The sequence below is a fragment of the Muscardinus avellanarius genome (genome assembly GCF_963383645.1).
Source record: "Muscardinus avellanarius genome assembly, chromosome: 16".
Taxonomy (NCBI): domain Eukaryota; kingdom Metazoa; phylum Chordata; class Mammalia; order Rodentia; family Gliridae; genus Muscardinus; species Muscardinus avellanarius.
The window spans coordinates 3,881,565-3,896,817 of NC_137802.1; the positions used below are offsets into that span (position 1 = coordinate 3,881,565).

Here is a 15,253-nt window from a genome sequence, read left to right on the forward strand (position 1 = left end):
ATGGTGATGGCCGCACATTACAAATGTGCCAAATGCCATTGTGCTTGCTTTATTTTTTAATTTTTTGCGGGTTTGGGGAGGGGACCCAGGGGCATTCGACCTCTGAGCTACACCCCCAGCCCGATTTTTTTATTCTTTATTTTGAAACAGGGTCTCACTGAGTTGCAACGGGCCTCGCTAAGTAGCTGAGGCTGGCCGCGAACCGCGATCCTCCGGTCTCAGCCTCCCGGATGACCTCTTACCTGTCCTCCTCGGGAGCCACCTCTGGCTTCTCTTCAGGCCTGGGCGGGACGAACTCGGGCTGGGGCCTCGCGCTGTGAACAGAGAGGGCCGGGTGAGGCGGGGTGGCCAGGAGGCCAGGCCTGACCGGGGGCTGGGGCAGTTTAGGGAGCTTCTGCTGTCTCCGGGGAGTGTCTGGCTGGAGGGCAGAGATGGCACCCAAGCTGTCCAGGAAGGAAAGACGCCATTGCTGAGCTAGGAGGAGGGAGCCTCCTGGATAAGTGGGTGCAGGTTTGGGGGACCCCAGCTTCCCCTTAGGGCCTTTGTCTCTGCCCTGTTGGAGACACTTTTTTTTTTTTTGCAGGTCTGGGGATGGAATCCAGGGGCATTCTACCTCCAAGCTACACCCCCTGCCCTATTTTTAATTTTTATTTTGAAACAGGGTCTCCCTGAGTTGCGGAGGGCCTCACTAAGCAGCTGAGGCTGTCCATGAACCACGATCCTCCTGTCTCAGCCTCCCGAATGCTGGGATGACAAGCGTGCACCACCATACCTACCTCTAATTATTCCTACTGAGCGTGAACCCTGCTCGCCCTTACGTTGGGTGGGATACACTGTCCCTGATTTTCCACTCGAACCTCCATGGTGGTTGTGTTTTCTTTGCTGAATTTCACCCTGAAACTAACTGCGGGGCTGGGATTCGAACCCGGGGCTGACCCCGGAGCCCTCTTCAGAAGGGCCGGGCTGTCCTTGAGCCACGAGTAGGACCCCTCACCCCGGCCCCAGCAGCCCTCACAGAGGCCCCTCGGCACAGACCTCTCTCTCCTGGCTTTGAGCCTTTCTTCCTCATACCTGAAAGAGAGAGAGAGAGAGAGAGAGAGAGAGAGAGAGAGAGAGAGAGAGACATCAGAGTCTGTCCCGCCTCCCCTGGTCACCAGAGCCAATGGCATTAAAGGAGCCTTGTGAGCTGGTGGGCGGGGCCTCCGCATGGCTCTACGACTTTTTTTTTTTTTTTTTTTTTACAGTATTGGGGATGGAACCCAGGGGCCTGAGTACACCCCCGGTCCTATTTTTTTTTTTAATTCTTTATTTTGAAACAGGGTCTCACTGAGTTGCAGAGGGCCTCACTAAGTAGCTGAGGCTGTCCGCGAACCGCGATCCTCCTGTCTCAGCCTCCCGAAGGCTGGGATGACAGGCGTGCGCCACCACGCCCGGCTCTGGCTCTGCCTCTATTCTGAGTTCCCCAGCACCAGGGAGATCGCAGAGACATCTGCAGACAGGACTTGGAAGACTTTTTATTTTTCTTCCTTCAGCACCGGGTAATGGACAGCGCCACATCTTCTCCAGGACTGGCTTAGTCTACAGGTTCCTGGGACCCTGGTGACCTCGGGTGCTTAGGTGTAGCTTGGAGGCGGAATGCCCCTGGGTTCAATCTCCAGTATAAAAACAAAACAAAACAAAAAACTTAGCCGGTGTGGTGGTGCGCACTTGATCCCAGCATTCAGGAGGCTGAGACCAGAGGATCGCGGTTCATGGACAGCCTCAGCTACTTAGTGAGGCCCTCTGCAACTCAGTGAGACCCTGATTCCAAATAAAAAAATCAAATAGGGCATATATCTCAGAGGTAGACTGCCCCTGGGTTCAATCCCCAGTACAAAAAAGCGGGGCATTGCAATTACTCAGTTATGTGAATGTGTTTTCTGTTTTGTTTTTTTTTTTTTTTTTTTTTTTCTCTGATACTGGGGATGGAACCCAGAGCATTCTACCTCCGAGTTACACTCCCAGCCATATTGTTTTATTCTTTTTTTTTTTTTTTTTTGGTGGTACTGGGGTTCCTGGAAGCCCTTCTACCTCCGGGCTACACTCCCAGACCTATTTTTACATTTTCATTTTTGGAAACAGGGTCTCCTAAGCCAGCGCGCGCGGCTGGCTTCGAACCTGCGCGATCCTCCTGTCTCCGCCTCCCAAGCGCGGGGATGACAAGCGTGCGCCACCACGCCCGGCTCTGTACCACAATTTCTGGACACCGTGCTCCCGGGGGTTCCATCCCATGAGACCCGGGGAGCGGCAGGCGGTGGACGAAGCTCGGGACCCACAGCTTGCATGCCGGCCGAGCTCCAGGCCACCCACCCTTGGGTGGAGGCCGGATCCTTCTGCTCGCCACCCCGGAGAGCAGAACACTCACTGCAGCACGCAGTCTGGGATCTGCACGTGCTCCATGGGGATGAGCTGCTCCAGCTCCTCCAGGCTCTGCACGTACTGGATCTTGCTGATGAACTTGACGCTGCGGGAGGAGGAGGCGCGGAGTGAGCATGCGCGCTCTCCCGAGGCCACGCCCCGCGCGCAGCCCCGCCCACCCGGCGCCTCCCAGGGATGCAGGGCGGAGGCTGAGCTCTCTCTGCACCATCCCCAAAGGTACCGATTTTCTGCATCGCTGCCCTGGACCCGGCGTGGGTGGGCCCCCCATCTTTTCTTTTGAGTCAGGGTCCCTCTATGCCGCCCGGGATGGTTCTGACCTCCTGGGCTCAAGGGATCCTTCTGCCTCGGCCTCCCAAGTGGCTGGAATGACAGGTGGGTAACCCGGCTTTCACCGACCTGTTTTGTTTTGTTTTGTGGTATCGTCGACTGAACTAGGGGTGTTTTATTACTGAGCTACACATCCACCTATTTATTATTATTATTATTATTATTATTCTGTGGATGGAACCCAGAGGCATTCTACCTCCAAGCTACACCCTCAGCCCTATTTTTTTTCTTTATTTTAAAACTGGGTCTCACTGAGTTGCAAAGGACCTCACTAAGTAGCTGAGGTTGTCCACGAACCCAGATCTTCCTGTCTCAGCCCATTATTATTATTATTATTATTATTATTATTATTATTATTTTGGTGCTACTGGGGATGGAACCCTTCTACCTCCGGGCTACACTCCCAGACCTTTTTTTTTTTTTAAACAGGGTCTCTTAAGCCAGCGCGGCTGGCTTTGAACCTGCGTGATCCTCCTGTCTCTGCCTCCCAAGTGCAGGGATTTCAAGTGTGCGCCACCACACCTGACTTCAGCCTATTATTATTTTGAAACAGAGTCTTGCTGAGTTGCTGAGGCTAGCCTCAAACTCGTGATCCTTCTGTTTCAGCCTTCTAATTACTGGGCTTACAGGCGTGCACCACCACACTCAGCTTGTGTGTTCAACGATTTGTACAGAAAATTTATGATTAGCATGGTGAGCTTCACGCACAAATAAAGGCATGCTAATGCCGGGCGTGGTGGCGCACGCTTGTAATCCCAGCATTCGGGAGGCTGAGACAGGAGGATCGCGGTTCGCGGACAGGCTCAGCTACTTAGTGAGGCCCTCTGCAACTCAGTGAGACCCTGTTTCAAAATAAAGAATAAAAATAAGGGCTGGTGGTGTAGCTCGGAGGTAGAATGCCCCTGGGTTCCATCCGCAGTACCACAATAAAAGCACCCAGAAAGCTGGGCGTGGTGGCGCACACTTATAATCCCAATAATTGGGGGGCTAAGACAGAAGGATCATGGGTTTGAAGCCAGCCTCAGCTACTTAGTGAGGCCCTCCACAATTTAATGAGATCTTGTTTCAAGATACAGAATAAAAAATAGGGCTGGGGGTGTAGCACAGAGGTAGAATGCCCCTGGGTTCAATCCCCAGACGCGTGCACACACACACACACAAAAAAAAAAAAATTAAAAAGAAAAGATCTGGGGTGGGCTGGATGTGGTGGTTCAAGCTTGTAAGCTTAGTACTTGGAGGCTGAGACAGGAGGGTTGCAGGTTCAAGGCCAGCCTCAGCAAGTACTGAGACTCTATCAACCTAGAGAAACCCTGTTTCCAAAGAAAAATAAATAGGGCTGGGGGTATAGCTCAGAGATAGAATGCCCCCAAGTTCCATCCCTAGTAGCACAAAAATAACTAGATAAATAAAAGGGCCGGGGCAGCCGGGCATGGTGGTGCACATGCTTGGGAGGCAGAGACAGGAGGATCGCGCAGGAGACCCTGTTTCCAAATAAAAATGTAAAAAAAAAAAAATAGGTCTGGGAGTGTAGCCCGGAGGTAGAAGGGCTTCCAGGAACCCCAGTACCACACACACACACACAAAAGGGCCGGGGCTGGGGGTGCAGCTCGGAGGTAGAGCACCGGTGGATTCAATCCCATCACCACCACGTTTTGCGACTGTTTAAGTCAACCACGCATATGTGTCCCAGAGAAGCTCGAAGCTGGATTTTACACTCAGATTCACACGCCAAGACCCCCGTGTGTCAGTCGCAGGCTGCGGGTTGCGGGTCTCACCTGATGAAGGGGCGGGAGATGGCCAGCACGGTCCGAATGAACCAGGAGGGGTGGACGATGATCAAGGATTTCAGATTCTTTCGCAGCCTGTGTGGGAGGCAGAGAAGCGGGGTGGTCTCCCGGGCCAGCCCCCGGAGGGGCAGGAGCAGGACCAGGGCCTTCCGCACCTGCCCATCACTCACTCAGCCCACAACTGGGCCCCCCCAGGTGCCTGTCAGATTCCTGCTTGTGTCAAGAGTGCGGGATGGAGACCCCCCCCCAAGGTGGTTGGGGGAGGGGGACCCCACGGCACAGAGCCTGTGAGCCAGGTGGGCAGCTTTATTTATTTATTTATTTATTTATTTATTTTGCGGGTCTGGGGATGGAACCCAGACATTTAACCTCCGAGCTACACCCCCTGCCCAATTTTTTTATTCTTTCTTTTGAAACCGGGTCTCACTGAGTTGCAGAGGGCCTCACTAAGTCGCTGAGGCTGTCCGCGAACCGCGATCCTCCAGGTCTCAGCCTCCCGAATGCTGGGATGACGAGCGTGCGCCACCGCGCCAGGCTGGCGGGCAGCTTTTAAACAGCAGAGACTAAACTGTGGCCTCTGAGCCTCCATCCCCTGACCTGGGCTCATTTTTTTTGGTACCAGGGATGGAACCCAGGGACATTGTACCTCTGAGCTACACCCTCAGTCCTCTTTATTAGAATTTTTTATTTTTGGTGGTGGTACTGGGGTTCCTGGAAGCCCTTCTACCTCCGGGCTACACTCCCAGACCTATTTTTACATTTTTATTTGGAAACAGGGTCTCCTAAGCCAGCGCGCGCGGCTGGCTTCGAACCTGCGCGATCCTCCTGTCTCTGCCTCCCGAGCGCGGGGATGACAAGCGTGCGCCACCACGCCCGGCTATCGTTACTATTTTTTTTAAACTGGGTCTCACTGAGTTACGAAGGGCCTCGCTAGGTAGCTGAGGCTGCCCAAGAACTGTGATCCTCCAGTCTCTGCCTCCCAGATGCTGGGGTTACAAGCATGTGCCACCATGCCTGGCCACCTGGGCTCAGTTTTAAAATAGCTCTGATGCCAGGCCTGGTGGCCCACATCTTTAACTCTCAGTACTTGGGAGACTGAGACAGGAGGATTGCAGGTTTGCAAGTAGTGAGATTCTCAGGAACCTAGCTACTTTTTTTTGGTGGGGGGCGGGTACTGTGAATCGAACCTGGAGGCATCTACCTCCAAGCCGCACCCCTAGCCCTTTATATTTTATTTTTTGTGGTATTGGAGATTGAGCCCAGGGGCATTCTACTTCTGAGATACACCCGCAGATATTTTTAATTATTTAATTTTTTTTTGCGGTACTGGGAATGGAACCCAGGGGCATTCTACCTCTAAGCTCCACCCCCCAGCTCTATTTTTGATTCCTTATTTTTAAACAAGATCTCACTGAGTTGCAAAGGGCCTCACTAAGTAAATGAGGCTGTCCTCCAACTGCGATCCTCCTGTCTCAGCCTCCCAAACGCTGAGATTACAAGCGTGCGTGATACCTGGCTCCTCCAGATCTTTTTAATTATTTTTGTTTCGAAACAGGGTCTCACTAAGTTGCTGAGGGCCTTGCTAAATTGCCGAGGCTGATCTGTAACCTGTGATCCTCTTGTCTCAGTCTCCTGAATACTGGGATTATAGGCCCGTGCCACAACGCCCGGCCCTTTTTATTTTATTTAACAGGATCTCACTAACTTGCTGAGGGGCTCGCTAAGTTGCTGAGGCTGGCCTCGAACCTACCGTCCCCCTGCCTCGGCCTCCCAGTACTGAGCTGACAGGTTCGCACCCCATGCGGGGCTTCGCGCACCAGCTTTGGAGCTCAGCGCGCATGCTCCCTGTGACCGCTCGGGCCCCGCCCCTCGCTCGCTTCGCCCCGCCCCTCACCTCCTGTCAATCATCTGGTAGCACTTCTTCAGCCAGCCAATGCCGGGCATCCTCCTCCGCGGGGTGGCGCCGTTGAGGTACACGATCATGTAGTCCTCGGCCACCAGGAGCTCCAGGCTACTGATGACGTACCTGGTTGGGGTGCAGGGGGCGGGGCCCAGGGCTCGCTCAGTGTCCGCACCTCCGTGCAGCCGCCCTGTCCGTGCCAGCCTGCCCGCTGGCCCCTGCTGAGCGCAGTGTTAGCCCACCAACAACCGGAAACAGGCGCCCGCAGAGAGCCCAGTGTTTTGGAGGCCAGGGGCCTGAGGACCCTCTCCCTGGGGTGGTGAGGGAGAGGGGGCCGGTGGAGGACGAGGACGCGGGCGGCGGGCTCAGGGCTCCTCGGCGGCACTGCGCACCCCGGGCGTCCCGGGAGCTGCGGTGCTAGCCGGGGTGCTGAGCCAGGGTGCTAGCCGGGGTGCTGAGCCGGGGTGCTGAGTCGGGGTGCCAGCCAGGGTGCTAGCTGGGGTGCTAATCGGGGTGCTAGCCGGGGTGCTGAGCCGGGTGCTAGCCGGGGTGCTATCCAGGGTGCTGAGCCGGGGTGCTGAGCTGGGGTGCTAGCCGGGGTGCTATCCAGGGTGCTGAGCTGGGTGCTATCCAGGGTGCTGAACCGGGTGCTAGCCGAGTCCTGGCCTCCACCGCTCCAGGCAGGAGCGCCCTCAGACTGCCCAGGCCGCTCCCCCTTTCCAAACTCTGCTCCCTCGGAGCTCGTTGGACCAACCTGGCAGCCAAACCGCACTGTGTGGGACGGAAATCTTAGTAAAGGCAATGATGATTCAGCGAGCTTTTAATAGCATCTATTGCCTACTTCGTACGTATTATTTGTATCTGTTTCTCTCTCTCTTTCTTCCTTTCTTCTTTCCTTTTTTCTTTCTTTCTTTCGGCAGTACTGGGGGTGGAGCCCAGGGCCATTTGACCTCCGAGCTACACCCCCTGCCCTATTTTTTATTCTTTATTTTGAAACAGGGTCTCACTGAGTTGCGGAGGGCCTCACTAAGTAGCTGAGGCTGTCCGCCAACCGCGATCCTCCAGGGCTGGGATCCCAGGGCTGGGATGACAAGCGTGTGCCCCACGCCCGGCTCATCCCTATCTGTCGCAGTAAAACTGCACCTGTGCGTCCCTGGGCAAGCGATTCGCCTCTGCGCCTAGATTCCTCACCTGCAGAATGGGAGGCAGAGACACCTGCGCCACAGGACTGTGGAAGGTGCTGTAGGTACATCCAGGAAACACCTAGCCTGGGGCTGCCATGTAGGAAGTGCCCATAAATGATGTCATGATGGTGGTGGTGATGGTGACGGTGATGGTGGTGATGGTGGTGATTATGGTGGTGAGGATGATGGTGATGACAGTGGTGATGGTGGTGATTATGGTGGTGAGGATGATGGTGATGACAGTGGTGATGGTGGTGATTATGGTGGGATGGTGATGGTGGTGAGGATGACGGTGGTTATGATGGTGATGGTGGTTATGGTGGTGATTATGGTGGTGATGGTGATGGTGGTTATGGTGACAGTGGTTATGGTGGTGATTATGGTGGTGATGGTGATGGTGGTTATGGTGACGGTGGTGATGGTGGTGATGGTGATGAGGATGACGGTGGTTATGATAGTGATGGTGGTTATAGTGGTGATTATGGTAGTGATGGTGATGGTGGTGATGATGGTTATGGTGGTGATTATGGTGGTGATGGTGATGGTGGTGATGATGGTGACAGTGGTGATAGTAGTGATTATGGTGGTGATGGTGATGGTGGTGATTATGGTGGTGATTATGGTAGTGGTGGTGATGGTGCTGAGGATGATGGGGTGATGGTGGTTATGATGGTGATGGTGGTTATGGTGGTGATTATGGTGGTGATGGTGATGGTGGTTATGATGGTTATGGTGGTGATTATGGTGGTGATGGTGATGGTGGTTATGGTGACGGTGGTTATGGTGGTGATTATAGTGGTGATGGTGATGGTGGTGAGGATGATGGGGTGATGGTGGTTATGAGGGTGATGGTAGTGGTGGTGGTGGCTATGGTGGTGTGGTCATGGTGGTGATGGTGATGGTGGTGATGGCAGTGGTAGTGACTATGATGATTGTACTGGTGACAAGGACGGGGAAGCCCTGATAGAAGGCTGCGGGGTCAAGGGCCGTCCAGCAGGGGCTCAGGTGATATCTGCTGCCGCCACACCCTTGCCTGGTGCCAGGCGGCACCTCCCAGAGCCCCCAGGGTTCCGGGCCCGAGCCCCACGCCCAGGGCACCGGTGCACTCACAGGAAGAGGTTCTCCATGATGTAGTGGTAGTCAGGGGAGCTGCTGTCGGGGAGGAAGCAGGCGGCGAAGACGATGATGGCGTTGAGGCCTTCGCCGTAGTACCCTGGGGAGAGGTAGTGCCGAGTGGCAGGTGTCCCCAGGAAGGCAGGGCCGGGACCTGTCCTGCACGAGCCCTGTGCACTAGGTCCACCCACCATCAGGAGTCTTCCTGAGCCCCGCACTTGGGAAGACTCAGCTCTGAGCTGCAGCAGCCTGGGGGAGGGTCCCCCGTCCTGGGGATGCCCACCCTGCTAGGCCAGAGGAAAAGGGACCGAAGGCCAGGGAGAGCCGAGGCGGGCCTCCGATGGCCCATAATCCCCAGGGAGGGCTGTCTCACCTCCGTGGGTGACGACCTTCATGTAGGGCCGGATCATGTGCAGGTCGATGCGGTGCTCCTGCTCGCCGATGATCACCGTCCGCCACAGGCGGCCATTGGCGGCGCTGCCGTCCTCCGCCGCGCCGTCCCCGAACAGGTCCGCGCTGTCTCCGGGCATGTTCTTTGCGGTGGCCACGGGAGTGTCATCTGCAAGCGGGCGGGGTGGGAGGGACGCCTGGGCCGCCATATCTCCCTCTAGTCTCCCCGGGGGTGGGGGGGCGCTGGAGATGGAATCCAGAGCATTCCACCTCGGAGATATGCCCCCCCAGCCCTATTTTTTATTCTTTACTCCGAGACAGAGTCTCACTAAGTTACAGAGGTCCTCACTACGGAGCTGAGGCTGGCTGCGAACCGCGATCCTCCTGTCTCAGCCTCCCAAGTGCTGGGATGACACGCGTGCGCCACCACGCCCATGGTGCTGGCTTCCATTTGTGTAGTCAAGTGCCCTTGTATTATTATCCTCTTCTTATTTTCCTTTTTTTTTTCCTTTTTACTTGAACCTCTGGAGCTGCACTCCAGCTCTATATTTCTATATTATTATTATTATTATTATTATATTATTTATTATTATTATTATTATTATTATTATTATTATTATTCTGGGGATGGAACCCAGGAACATTCTACCTCTGAGCTACACTCCCAGCCCTATTTTCTAAATTAATTAATTAATTAATTTATTTTTGTGGTACTGGGAATGGAACCCAGGGGCATTCGACCTCCGAGCTACACTCCCAGCCCTATTTTTTATTCTTTATTTTGAAAGAGGGTCTCACTGAGTTGCAGAGGGCCTCACTAAGTAGCTGAGGCCTCTGAATGCTGGGATTACAGGCATGCGCCTGGCTCTGTTTTAGCTTTTGTCTGACTCGCCCTGTGTGCGTAGGTCAAGTTCCCACCGTATCCCAGCGGCGTTCGGGACCTGCCCAGGGTACATTCTCTATGAGTGTGTGCTGGGTCATCTAGATACGGTCTTCCCCTTCCACCTCCCATTGTACCGGGGGGTTGCACCCAGCCGCTTCCTGCCTCTGAACTACACCCCCAGCCTTATTTTACTGGTTTTTTTTTTATGGTACTGGGGATGGAACTCAGGGGCATTCTACCTCCAAGCTACACCCCCTGCCCTTTTTTTTATTCTTCATTTTTAAACAGGGTCTCACTGAGTTGCAAAGGGCCTCGTTAAGTAGCTGAGGCTGTCCGCGAACCATGATCTTCCTGTCTCAGCCTCCCAAATGCTGGGATGACAAGCGTGCGCCACCACGCCCGGCTCTTATTTTTTTTTTATTTGGAAACAGGGTCTCACTAAATCGCTGAGGGCCTTGCTAAGTTGCTGAGGCTGGCCTCGAACTTGGAATCCACCTGTCTCAGCTTCCCAAATACTGGGATCCCAGGCGTGAGCCACCATGCCTGGCTGGCCTGGGTCACTTTGAGCACCCCGCGTGAAGCCAGTCCCAGGGAAGGGTCACAAGTCTTTGAGAAGAAGTAGAGGGGTGGGTGAGCTGCCCCAAGGCCCCGGAGTCAGAGCCCATTAGACTAGGTAGGCGCATGCGCAGGTGGGCCCAAGGCCCCGGAGTCAGAGCCTATTAGACTAGGTAGGCGCATGCGCAGGCGGGCCGGGGCGGGCCGGGGCTGGGGTGGGGGGCACCCGGCCCTGACCTTCCCACTCCAGCTCGTTGCCGTTCCCCAGGAACTCCAGCGAGTCGGTCTCGTCGGGGGTCTCGATGTCGTCCACGTTGATATCCAGGTCGTCGGGCGTGTCCAGGAAGTCATCCGACAGCAGGGAGCCCTCGCTCTGGTCCAGGGAGATGTTGATGTCGGGGGCCACCAGGGTCTTCCTCTTGCGGTGGGCGCCGCTGAAGTTCAGGGTGTTGGGAGGCGCTGCGGGGCAGGACGGAGCCGGGGGCCTCAGAACCTCCAGGCCCCCTCGCTCCCTTTCCCCTCCACCCCTTCCCAGGCGCCGGCTGCGCCCATCACACGGGAGCTGGGGGGCCAGCCTGGAGGGCCAGCTTCCAAGCCGGACCTCGCTGCGAGAGCCCCAGAAGGCCAGCTCTCCTCTCTGAGCCCCCTCACCTTTACCACCTGCAAAACACCATCCTCCCAAGAGGCGGGGAGGATGATTTGGGGACATGACCCCTGGCCCAGGATCTGGCAGCAATTTTTATTTTTATTTTTTCGGTACTGGGGATAGAACCCAGGGGCATTCTACCTCCAAGCTATACCACCAGCCCTATTTTATTTATTTATTTATTTATTTGCTATTTATTTATTTATTTATTTGCTACTGGGGATGGAACCCAGAGACATTCTACCTCTGAGCTACACCCCAGTCCTATTTTTTTTTATATCCTTTATTTTGAAACAGAGTCTCAGAGTTGCAAAGAGCCTCACTAAGTAGCTGAGGCTGTCTGCGAACCTGTGATTCTCCTGTCTCAGCCTCCCGAATGCTGGGATGACAAGTGTGCACCACCACGCCTGGTTGCCCCTAGCCTTTCTTATGTTTTTGAAATAGGGCCTCTCCAAATGACTGGGGCTGGCCTCGAACCCCTCCCAAGTACTGGGATTGCAAGTGTGTGTTGCCACACCAGCTCTGCTGAATGCCCCTGGGTTCCATCCCCAGTACCAAAAATTAATTAATTAATTAATAATAAATAATAAATAAAAATACTTAAAAAATAGGCCTGGGGGTGTAGCTCGGAGGTAGAATGCCTCTGGGTTCCATCTCCAGTGCCAAAAATTAAATCAATAAACAAAAAGGCCGGATAAATAAATAAATATTAAATAACATTAAATAATAAATATTATAAATAAAAATAAATTTAAAAAAATACCCTAGGACGGGGCCCCCATTTTATTCTGTGGTCAGAGAATGCAACACATAAAATCGCCGGCAGGAGCGCCCCCTCGTGGGTCCGTGGGGGACGACACCCGTTCATCTGTAATTAAAGCAACCCTCTGGTCTTTTTCCTTCCCGGTCGCTCCTCAGCTCCTCAGCTATCCACCCGCCCCGCGGTGCATTGGGCGCGTTTGGTGAAAAATTTGCCTTCTTTTCTAATCGGGTCATAGGGAAGGTCACAGCAAGGTAAGATCACAGTAAGATCGGATGTGTGAACGTGACCCTGGTCACCAATAGAGAGAGAGGGAACCATCACGTGGGTCCCGGGGACAGATGTGACCCAAAGAGGATTATTTTCAAGCTCTAAAATCTACTGGAATTTGCCCTAAAAAAAAGAAGAAGAAAGGAAAGAAAAATATAATGGAATTTGTTCTAAGGGGGAAAAAATCTACTGGAATTTGTCCTAAAAAAAAAAAAAAAAAAGCCGGGCGTGGTGGCGCACACTTGTAATCCCAGCATTTGGGAGGCTGAGACCAGAGGATCGAAGTTCGAGAACAGACTCAGCTACTTAGTGAGGCCTTCTGCAACTTAGTGACACCCTGTTTCAAAATAAAGAATAAAAAATAGGGCAGGGGGTGTAGCTCGGAGGTCGAATGCCCCTGGGTTCCATCCCCAGACCCAAAGAAGAAGAAGAAGAAGAAGAAGAAGAAGAAGAAGAAGAAGAAGAAGAAGAAGAAGGAGGAGGAGGAGGAGGAGGAGGAGGAGGAGGAGGAGGAGGAGAAATCTAGTGAAATTTACATTTAAAAAAATATCGACTAAGGCTGGGCGTGATGGCGCACGCTTGTAATCCCCGTGCTTGGGAGGCAGAGACAGGAGGATCGCACAGGTTCGAAGCCAGCCTCAGCTACTTAGTGAGGCTCTCAGCAACTTAGTGAGACCCTGTTTCCAAATAAAATATAAAATAGGTCTGGGAGTATAGCCCGGAGGTAGAAAGCCTCTGGGTTCCATCCCTAGTACCAATAATAATAATAATAATAATAATAATAATAATAAATTCATTAAAAAAAACATCGACTAGCTGGGCGTGGTGGCACACGCTTATAATCTCAACATTTGGGAGTATGAGGCAGGAGGATTGTGGTTCGAGGCCAGCCTCAGCTACTAGTTAGTGAGGCCCTCTGCAACTCAATGAGACCCTGTTTCCAAATAAAGAATAAAACATAGGGCTGGGGGTGTAGCTTGGAGGTCAAATGCCCCCGGGTTCCATCCCCAGTACCATAAAAAAATAGAATTTGCCCTAAAAAAAAAATCTATTGGAATTTACTCTCCAGGGGTGACACGCGCCTGTAATTCCAGTACTTGGCCAGTCTTTGGGAGGCTGAAACAGGAGGATCGCAGGTTCACAGCCGGCCTTGGCAACTTAATGAGACCTCCAGTAACGCATACCCCTGGAAGAAGCCCGCCAGCTACCTGCGTTCAGTAGTTGCAGAGTGAGAGGCGGGGTCATCAGCTCAGCCAGACCTGGTGAGATTTTTTTCAACAGATCCCTCACCCCGGGCGGCCCCTTCCCCCAGGGCCTCAGCCAAACCCGGCCTTTCCGTCTGCCGTAAACTTACAGGAGGTGTCTTCCAGCGGGCTGCCCAGCATCCCCATCCCGGTCTCCTCCGGGAGCGGCCTGTGGACCCAGCGCGAAGGGGCGTCGGCCAGGAAGGGTCGCAGAAAATGAGAAGCAACAAAATACGTTCAATTCTGGGGAACCGCTGGGCACAAACCAGACAAACATCAGCTCCTGGGTCCTCCCAGCTCAGACATCAGTGGAGGGTCCTACCTCCAAATTACAATTGCAGCCCCATCCTACTTCTCATTTGGAAACAGGACCTCACGAAGTAATTTCAAAACAGGGTCTTGCCGGGCGTGGCGGCGCACACTTGTCATCCCAGCCTTTGGGAGGCTGAGACAGGAGGATCCCAGGTTCGAAGCCAGCCTCAGCAATTTAGCAAGACCCTAAGTAACCTAGCGAGACCCTTCCTCAAAATAAATAACAAGCCGGGTGTGGCGGCATACGCTTGTCATCCCAGCACTTGGGAGGCTGAGATAGGAGGATCACAGGTTCATGGACAGCCTCAGCTACTTAGTGAGGCCCTGGGCAACTTAGGATCACAGGTTCATGGACAGCCTCAGCTACTTAGTGAGGCCCTGGGCAACTTAGTGAGACCCTGTTTCAAAATAAAGAATAAAAAATAGGGCTGGGGGTGTGGCTCAAAGTTAGAATGCCCCTGAGTTCCATCCCCAATATCGCAAAATAAATAAATAATAAAACAAAATAGGGCTGGGGATATAACTCAGAGGTAAAACACCTCTGGTTCAATCCCTGGCACCACATAAACACATACACAAGGTTTTTGTGTGTATAAAGGAGAAAACATATTGCTAAATAGATAGGGTTGGGCGCTATCCTAGCTTCAGGCATCCATTGGGGGCCTTGGAATATAATCCCCAAAGATAACAGGGCATATGGGTCAGGTGGCGCACACTTGTAATCCCAGCACTTGGGAGGCTGAGACAGGAGGATCGCAGGTTCAAAGCCAGCCTCAGCTACTTAGTGAGGCTCTCAGCAACCTAGTGAGACCTTGTTTCCAAATAAGAAATAAAATTGGGCTGGGCTGACCAAAACTCCGCCGAGATTCCATCTAACCCCAATCAGAGTGGCAAGCATAAAGAAATCAAACAACAACAATTGCTGGCGAGGATGTGGGGAAAGAGGAACTCTTTTACACTGTTGGTGGGAGTGCAAACTAGTTCAGCCACTATGGAGATCGGTGTGGAGATTCCTTAGAAAACTGGGAATGGATCCACCATTTGATCCGGCTCTACCACTCCTGGGTATCTTCCCAAAGGGGTTGACATCAGAGAACTATGTTAACATATGCATTCCCATGTTCATAGCAGCACAGTCTGTAGTAGCCAAAATATGGAACCAACCTAGGTCTCCATCAACAGATGAGTGAATTGCAAAATTATGGGAAATACACACAATGGAATTCTATTCAGCTATAAAGAAAAATAAAATAATAGCATTTGCAAGAAGATGGAAGGAACTAGAGAACATTATGTTAAGTGAGGTTAGTCAAGCACAGAAAGAGAAGGGACATATGTTTTCTCTAATATGTCCAAGCTAGGGAGTAATGGTAATACCAGAGGGACTCCAGACGATGGAGGGGAAATCTCAGCAAAGCTTGAATGGAAGGAGAGGAGAGGAAGAAAGCTGAGGTCGTTCAATGG

The 15,253-nt window shown here is 53.0% G+C and overlaps 1 protein-coding gene across 1 annotated transcript in view; it reads right to left on the bottom strand.

Moving 5' to 3' along the window:
* Positions 1-238: 238 nt before the first annotated feature.
* Positions 239-15,253, bottom strand: part of ATCAY (ATCAY kinesin light chain interacting caytaxin) — a gene marked incomplete at both ends in the record, with an annotated part of 16,639 nt that continues 1,624 nt past the window's right edge. Inside the window, 9 exons of the mRNA XM_080712898.1 lie at positions 239-314; positions 1,036-1,071; positions 2,405-2,503; positions 4,521-4,607; positions 6,427-6,558; positions 8,727-8,829; positions 9,103-9,288; positions 10,795-11,016; positions 13,588-13,646. Of these exons, the coding sequence (XP_080569024.1) occupies positions 239-314; positions 1,036-1,071; positions 2,405-2,503; positions 4,521-4,607; positions 6,427-6,558; positions 8,727-8,829; positions 9,103-9,288; positions 10,795-11,016; positions 13,588-13,646 (1,000 nt within the window). The remainder of the gene's footprint in view (positions 315-1,035; positions 1,072-2,404; positions 2,504-4,520; positions 4,608-6,426; positions 6,559-8,726; positions 8,830-9,102; positions 9,289-10,794; positions 11,017-13,587; positions 13,647-15,253) is intronic.